Source organism: Otolemur garnettii, unplaced genomic scaffold, assembly GCF_000181295.1.
Source record: "Otolemur garnettii isolate 467f Iridium unplaced genomic scaffold, OtoGar3 scaffold00021, whole genome shotgun sequence".
Taxonomy (NCBI): domain Eukaryota; kingdom Metazoa; phylum Chordata; class Mammalia; order Primates; family Galagidae; genus Otolemur; species Otolemur garnettii.
This window is the reverse complement of record NW_003852416.1, coordinates 20918531-20927365: the sequence shown is the minus strand read 5'-3', so window position 1 is coordinate 20927365 and position 8835 is coordinate 20918531. Positions and strand designations below refer to the sequence as shown.

At 40.9% G+C, this 8835-nt stretch overlaps 1 protein-coding gene across 3 annotated transcripts in view; it reads right to left on the bottom strand.

Moving 5' to 3' along the window:
• Positions 1-1406: 1406 nt before the first annotated feature.
• The window catches only part of LOC100952076 (cytochrome c oxidase assembly protein COX15 homolog), a 17745-nt gene continuing 10316 nt past the window's right edge, over positions 1407-8835 (bottom strand). The window contains exons 6-9 of one of the 3 annotated variants that reach the window (XM_023511645.1): positions 6999-7080; positions 5269-5423; positions 3635-3748; positions 1407-2095 (exon numbers count right to left, since the gene is read on the bottom strand). In XM_023511645.1, the coding sequence (XP_023367413.1) occupies positions 1964-2095; positions 3635-3748; positions 5269-5423; positions 6999-7080 (483 nt within the window). In that variant the 3' untranslated portion in view covers positions 1407-1963. Of the gene's footprint in view, positions 2096-3634; positions 3749-5268; positions 5424-6998; positions 7081-8835 lie in introns of those variants that run through there. The other 2 variants (XM_003787272.3, XM_023511646.1) reach the window with 2 other exon arrangements.

The following is an 8835-nucleotide window of genomic DNA, read 5'->3' as shown; positions in this document are numbered from 1 at the left end:
AAGTCTACCAGGATACAATAATTTGGAAAAATCAAACTGTCCTGTTTACCTTTGTTTGGCTAAGAAGCATCTGAAAATGATCACGCTGAAACTCACAGAATACTGGAATTGGGAAGGAAATGAGATCATCTAGTTCACAGACTGCAAATGGGCAAACCTGAGGGCACTAATAGCTCCCAGACATGTTAAACCTGCATAGTATTTTTAAAAACTTGTAATCAGTTGCCAACACTTAATTGAGAGCTTTCACATAAAAATCTAGATATCTGGCTCCTTTATTTTTTATTGTTTTTTTGCAGTTTTTGGCCAGGGCTGGGTTTGAATCCACCACTTCCGGTATATGGGGCCAGCAGCTTATTCCTTGAGCCACAGGCACCACCTGGTATCTGGCTTCTTTAAAAAAACAGATCTGACAACTTTGGACCTAAAAAGCAGCAGCAGGCCAGAGATTCCTAGTCGTTTAGTAGGAGTACTCTCTGGATACACACTTAGTGTGTCCATGCCCTGCTTACATTGGGTACCCAGAGTGAAATGCAAAATTTCTATTCCAACTATGACTAGTGGCACTTCTATTGATAAAACCCACAGTACACTAATTTTTCTGTGTAGTCATGTGACAACATAAATAGTTCATGTTGAGCCTAAGGCCAACTGAAATCTCCTAGACTTTCTTTATATGAAGTCAGGTTAAATGAATATGTTACATTTATAATCTGTTTTATTTCATCTTGATGGGGTCATTCTGGGATGCTTTAGAGTCATCACTGTCATTTATTAGCAATGTTGGGTTGCCCCATTCTCAAATCAGATGCTTCAAATGACTTCCAAGTCACTGATTTAAAAAATAAAGTTAAATAAGACAGAGCCCTGTGAAATATCAATGAAGACAAAAATCACACCAATTTAGTAGTCAACAATTTGTTTAAATATCTGAGTAGATGTCAGGGTACTACACCATCAAGGTCAGTTTTTTAAAATCAACAAGGCTATTAGGAAACACTTTCAGATACCAATTTATACTGTCTATTCCACTCCTAGCAATGTAACACACTATCAAAAGAAGAATGAGGTTAAGTGCTTGATAGATCCAAGTGGATTACTTACAATTACCTCAATTTCCAAATACTTGTAAATCATTCTGCTGCACAGACACAGTAAGCTTGTCAAAATCTGATTCTCTCCCCACTTTTGTGAGATAGTCTCACTCTATCACTTGACCTAGCACGCTATGGTGTCAGCCTAGCTCAAAGCAACCTCAAATTCTTGGGTTCAAGTGATCTTCTTGCCTCAGCCTACTGAGTAGGTTGGGTACCTGCCACCAGGCCAGCTAATTTTTCTATTTTTAGTAGAGATGAGATCTTGCTCTTGTTCAGGCTGGTGTCAAATTCTTAAGCTCAAGTGATCCTCCCACCTTGGCCTCCCAGAGTGCTAGGAGTATAGGCATGAGCCACCACACTGGGCCTGATGTCCCATTTTTAAAAGTCAGGATGCTAGAAGTCATTAGCTACTTTTTTGCTACAGGATACCTGGCTACTTTAGGATCTCCCAAAGCCCCCTTTGAAGCTTCATTCTGTTGGGAATGAAGTTAAGATCATAAAGAAATTCTATTTAAGCAGAATTCAGAACTTAGGAGAACAAGGAAACAGAAATCATGCATGTAAAACCAAGAATTTGCCAATATTAAGAAACCTGAGACAGAGCCTATTAAGAGCCACAAATGGCAGACAATTATTTTTCAATGTGAAAAGTAACAGATTCAAAAAGGAACTTTTAGTGTAACCATACTTAATGCCATTCTTGATCTGATGGCTATCTCAAAACAGGCAAAGAGTTTTAATTAACTTGTCCAATTTGGAAACCACTTGGTATGCCATGGTTATCCTGGTAGGAAAGTCCATGTTCTTATACTCTGATAAACTCTCAAAAGCACAGTTTCAGTCCTAGGAAGCTGATCCTCTGAGGATTATTTTGGGACTCTTCGGAGTTCGTTCATGAGCCAAAGGGCGCTACTGAGCAGAGCCAAGGAGCCTGACTGGTGAGTGGCAGCCAAAGGAGTTGGAACATACATCAGGAGAGTGCTAATGCCCAAGCCCACCTGTTACAAAGAAAAGAAAGCAATAAGAAAAGCAGTAAGCACAAATTCACAATGAAAATGACAAGGCATGGATAACCAGATACACAAACCTTTACACTATTCCATTAGAACATTTAAAATGTATGTTTTCTGTTGTTTTTTTTTTTTTTTTGATTAGCAGGCCTAGGCTGGGTTCAAACTCAACAGCCCCCATGCATGGGAAATATATGTATTTATAATTTCACAAGCAAATATGCTTACAAGGAAGGAAATTTGAATAAAATAGATAAATCTAAAATTCTCTTTATCTTTCATCCCATCACAGTTCCTGGTTACCAGTTTCTACACACTTATACTTTTTTTTTTTTTTTTTTAAGAAACAGGGTTTTGCTCTATTGCTCAGACTGAAGTGTAGTGGTGTGATCACAGCTCGCTACACCCTCCAATTCACCGGCTCAAAAGATCCTTCTGGTTCATCCTCCTAGGTGGCCAGGACTACAAGTAAGTGCACACCACCATACCCTGCCTTTTTTTCTTTTTTTAAATATTTTGTAGAGATGGGGTCTTGCTTGGTTGCCCAGGCTGGTCTCAAACTCCTGGCCTTAAATTATCCTCCCATCTTGGCCTCCCAAAGTGCTGAGATTACAGGCATGAGCCACCACACCTGGCTCTACTCTACACTTTTCTATGATGAATTTCCTTATGCAAAGCTCTTTGTGCATTAGACTATTTCTAGGGTAGACACCAATAAGTAAATTTACTGGGCCAAACGATTATACACTTAACAATTTAAAAGATATTGCTAAATTATCCTCTGAAAAAAGCCATATCAACTGTTTTCTCTAAGAATATTTGAAGGTATTCATTTTCCTACATCCAGGCTTACAACTGATTATCTTTTCTTTTTCTTTTTTCATCTCTTTACAATGGCACAAACACAAAATGGTACTCATTGTTTTAATTTGCTTTCTCTGAGCATGAGTGAGGCTGAATAGCCCTTCTTGTTTATGGGCCATTCATCAATAATAATTCTCTTGTTAGACTTGTGTATTGATAGCCTTTACTTAGTTCATGGTTAATAATCTTTTTTTTGGTGTTTTTTTTTTTTTTTTTTTTTTTCAGTTTTTGGCAGGGGCTGGGTTTGAACCCACCATATAGGGCCAGTGCCCTACTCCTTTGAGCCACAGGCGCCACCCCCCCCCCTTTATTTTTAGAGACAGAGTCTCACTTTGTGGCCCTCTGTGGCATCACAGCTCATAGCAACCTCCAGCTCTTGGGCTTAGGTGATTCTCTTGCCTCAGCCTCTCAAGTAGCTGGGACTACAGGTGCCCACCACAAAGCCTGGCTATTTTTTTTGATGTTGTTACAGTTTGTCTGGGGTCGGGTTTAAACCTGCCACCCTTGGTATATGGGGCCGGCATCCTACTCCCTAAGCCACAGGTGCCACCCTGGTTAATAATCTTTTAAACTATTATAAATATCAAGAATATTTTCTCCTAATCCATTGCCTTTCCTTTTTAACTTAGGGATACCATCAGACCAAAAAGAAGTGGTTTATACCTGTGTATATGCCAAAGCCAGCAGAGTCACTGCTGCCACCTTGGTCCTTCTAGGCAGGGCAATTCTCCGGGAAAGAAAGTAGAGAGCTGTAATGGCAGTGACTGAAGTGATTCCCTGCAGGGAAGAAAGACTCTCATCACAAGTGCCAGGTTTCCACTGACCTTGTAAGGATCTCCTCTGGATCCACTGGCCTCCCATGAAGTACTTTCCTGCACCACTTACATGACTGCTTTTCAGTTCTACCCTGATCTTTTCTTAGCCTCCTCTACAGTCCTCTTCTGCTTGCCACTTCGGTGTTGGTCTTACCCAGGGGTTCTAAAGTTCTGCGTGTATCACTTTATACACACTCTCAGTGACCTTTTATCTACCTTCCAATGTTGGTGTCCCCCAGGTATGGCCCTCACTTTTTAAATTATTCTTTGCATTCATACCCCTAATTTTATCTCTACTCTAACCCTATATTCTTAAAGCAGGGCTGGACCAGCACACAAGGGTTACAATTTTCCTGGGCTGTAAGTGGAGAAGGTGGTGGTGCTGCCAGCTGGTACTGAAAAAGACCTAATGTCTCATTTTCATTCCCACCCCTTCAGAACAAGGATCCGGGACTGGCAATAAGGTCTCCTTTCCCCTTCCCTGATGTCAGAGAGAATGTTTCTCTATCAAATCTGCACATCTACTTCACTTCCTTTTCAGAGCTGTCCACAATGACAACTTCACCCAGATTTTACTTATGCCAAAATATTGTGTGGAGATGGGGACTGAGCCCACCCCAGGTAACTTGCTCCAGCCTTAGCCCCAGGCCCCCTTGCGTATCTGAGTCCTCTGAACCTCTCTCTCTGGATGTACTACCATCACCTCACACTCAACATGCCTCAATCTGATGCCCTTCTCTAGCTCAACACTCAATCCGACGGACGGGCCCATTTCTATTGGTGGTTGTTTCAAACATGCCACAAGAGAGACTTTAAGACCTCCTTTGATCTTTCTTCACTTTTATCTCTAACAGCCAAACTCACTAACTCTCCATTCTTCTCACTTCCCACTCCCAGCACGCGCCCGGATGCCCTCTCTCCCTTGCACTGTGTAGCAGCACCACTGCTTCTCGCCATTTCCTCACCACTGATCTTTCCCTGCTCCAATTCTTCATGCCCAGGCTCCAAGCCAATCTTTACATGGCCCATCGGAGGCCCTCAAAACATTATAACTTAAATAAACTGAAAAGTATTACTGAAGCTCTTGGCCCCCAGAGGTGCTAGTTCATCTCTGATAGCTCTGTGCTTGGCAATCATATTCTCTGCAACCCCCTCTCTACACAACTTCATTTCTGCTGAGATGACTCTCCCAGTATGTGCAGAATTGAGGTATGTTATCATTCGCCAGGTAGTAAAAGGCATATTTGAACTTTAAGAAGCCAGCAATACCCTGAAAGCTAGAATTTGGCTGGAGAAGGTGTGAGTAATGAGGACAAAGACATCAGATCAGAGAACTGGTCTTAGAATTTCTTCCAGGAAGAATAGGAAATACAGTTCCTGCTCTACCCTCTCATGGTTGCCATCAATCAGTGCTTCTCTGACACCCCAAAGCCTGTGAGAGGCTCCTGTGCTTTCTGGCAAGGAACCAACAGTCACACCTACCAGAATCCGGTGGTCAAACTGCACCATGGTGGGATTCTCAAAAACATTCCTCAGGATGGGGGAGAAGGTAAAGAGGTCCTCTGGGATCCAGGATTCTCCCATTTTGGGGAAAGAGTTGTATACAAGCCCAGCATCCAACCCTGCCACAAAAGCCCCTGTATTCCAAGGTAAATGGTATTTATTAAAACGAGAGACACAGGAAAAAGCCTATTATACCAGAGTTGGACAAAAGGAACAGTCAGAGAATAGCAGAAAGACCTACAATAGAGGCTCTCAAATAGGGAATATATATACCACAATCACCACAGGAACTTACCTGCTCCTGCTCCAAGATTCTGCCTCCCCTAGAGAAGTGATAAGATGCTCTGGAGTGAGGCCCATTAGTTTAGAAAAATTCCCTTAGTAACACTGATGCCCTCCCCCACCCTTGCTAAGTACTACTGATCTATTTAGGAAATGCTCTTCCTTCAGATATCTGCACAACTGACACCCTCATTTCCTTAGGTCTCCACTCAAATATTACCTTATCAAAGAGCCGTGTCTTAAGGATCTTAGGTAAAACGGCACTCCCTTCCCCACCTTTCTCTATCTCCATATCCTGCTTTATTTTTCTTCATAACACTGACTACCATCTGACACATTATTTTTTTGTTTTTGAGATAAGGTCTTGTACTAGTGCCTAGGCTACAATGCAATAGCATAATCATAGCTCACTATAACCTCAAACTCCTGGGCTTATGTGATCCTCCTGCCTCATTCTCCTGAGTAGCATGCCACCATGGCGAGTTAATTTTAGCACTTTTTGTAAAGACGGGGTCTTGTTGTTGCTCAGGCTGGTCTCAAACACTTGGTTTCAAAAAAGTGATCCTCTCACCTCAGCCTCCCAAAGTGCTAGGGTTAGAGGCTTGAGACACTGTGCCCAATCCATAGTATTTTTTTTATTGTGTGTTATCTATTTTCTCCAACTACTCAATAAATGTTTGCTGAATGAATAATTGAGAAGAACCCCCAAACTTATAAAAACTAAATCCTAGATGAATATATAAAGAAGGTATCTGGTCAAAGAAGATTCAGAGGAATTTGGATCACATTCCTTATTTTTGTGAATACCACTTATAAAGTCAAAATTCATGCTCTTATACCAAAACAAACAAACAAAAAAAGAGTGGATCACTGGTTTGAATCATTATTTTTACTCCAGAAAGAAAAACTTCTGTGTTGGTCTCTCTGTGCCAATGAACTTCCCACCTTCCACCATATCTGAGGGCAGCCCTTTGGTCTGACACATTTAGTGTAATATGATAAATTACATATGTTACAATAATGTTTACATAATAACAACTAACATTTATGTAGCCTTTGCTACATGCCAGGTACTATTCTAAGCATGTCACCTATATTATTCATATCATTGTCATAATCTCTCTTTTGTAGATAAGGTATGTGAGGCCCTAGGAGGTCACAGGGCTGGCTGACATCAAACAGTAGTGAAGGTAGAATTTGAACATGGACAGTCTGATTCTAGGTATGTTCAATATTTTGTTCAACTGATAAGAAAGTAAAATATTTAAAAGGGAAAGGAAAGAACACAGAGGGTGAAGATAGTGGGTATGAGAGACAAGTGTAAAAGGGGACTAAGAAGATGCAGTAGAAAGGGGCAAGGCATGGGGCAAGAGATCCCACCTCAGCATGGAATGTACACAGGCCATGTGTGACGAGAAAAACTCTACCTGAGAGAGCTGTAAGAAACACCAGACCTGTTGTTCCATGAGCAAATCGTCTCAGCCATAGGAGTTGACGAGTTTCAGGCAACTAAATAAGAAAGAAAATCATTCACAAAAACCATTTCACATAAGAAAATCATTCACATAAACCATAAACCAGAAGATCAGCTCTTCTCTGACCCCTAGACTCCCAGCAGATATTCTGTTCCAACACACATTATATTTTACCCCAATTACACATTTGTCTGTCTTCCCTGCTGTCCTATAAGTTTTGTAAAGGTAGAAACTGCCATCTTTCTTTCATACTATAGTAATCATAGCCTAGTGACTGGCATGTAGGGACTCATGTATCTGTTCAATAACTGAATGACTTACACTATTTAGGGAAAAAATGTTTCATCATAGTTGAAATGATGCAGCTAAATATATACGACTGAATTTTCAAGTTGTGTATGATATTAGGGCTTAGCAAATACAGTCAGAATCAAACTGCATAAATTGCCTAGAGTAGAGATTCCTGCATTTAGTGTTTTTGAAAAAGTCAAAATTTGTTTTTATTTTTATGATAGCAAACTTCTGATACTAATCAGTGAATCATCAAATATTAAGAACTTTACAAACAGGTGACTATAAAGATATAAACCAGAATGCTACCCTCAAATGGTTTATATGCTAGTATGTGAACAGTTAGGTATCACATATTAATAGTAGTGCTGTCTGGGCAGTGCCTGTAGCTCAGTGAGAAGGGTGCCAGCTCCATATACCGAGGGTGGTGGGTTCTAACCCAGCCCCGGCCAAACTGCAACAAAAAATAGCCAGGCATTGTGGCAAGCACCTTTAGTTCCAGCTACTCGGGAGGCTGAGGCAAGAGAATCGCCTAAGCCCAGGAGCTGGAGGTTGCTGTGAGCTGTGATGCCACAGCACTCTACCAAGGGCAACAAAGTGAGACTCTGTCTCTTTAAAAAAAAAAAGAAAGAAAGAAAAAATAGTAGTGCTGTCCAACAGAACTTTCTGTGATTATGGAAATGTTCTATCATCTGTGCCTAATGAGGACTTGAAACATAGCTAGTGTGACTGGCTAATTTTATTTAATTATGAAGGGTTTTTTTATTTTTAAGATCGTTCAGAAATTTATTTATTTATTAAAGCGTTTTTTTGTTTGTTTGTTTTTTGTTGAGACAGTCTATGTTGCTTTGGGTAGAATGTCGTGGCGTTACAGTTCACAGCAACCTCAAACTCTTGGGCTTAAGTGATTCTCTTGCCTCAGACTCCCAAATAGCTGGGGCTATAGGTGCCCATGACAATGCCAGGTTATTTTTTGTTGCAACTGTCATTGTTGTTTAGCTGACCCAGACCAAGTTCAAACCCGCCACCCTTGGTGTATGTGGCTGGCACCATAACCACTGTGCTATAGGCGCCAAACCTAAATATGAAGTTTAAGTAATACAAAGTTTGTTTAAATACAGTTAATTTTATTTGATTAATTAAAATTTAGGCTCAGAACCTGGAGCACACTGGTTACAGCACCAGCCACATATATTCTGGCAGGTTCAAACCTGGCCTGAGCCAACTAAACAACGACAACTGCAGCAAAAAATAGCCCAGCCTTGTCATGGGCACCTACAGTCTCAGCTACTTGGGAGGTTGAGGCAAGAGAATCGCTTAAGCCCAAGAGTTTGAGGTTGCTGTGAGTTGTGACACCACAGCACTCTACTAAAGGTAATGTAGTAAGACTCTGTCTCAAAAATATAAATAAAAATAAAATAAAATTTAAATAGTTGCCTTGGTGCCTGTAGCTCAGTGAGTAGGGTGCCAGCCACATATGCTGAGACTGGCAGGTTCG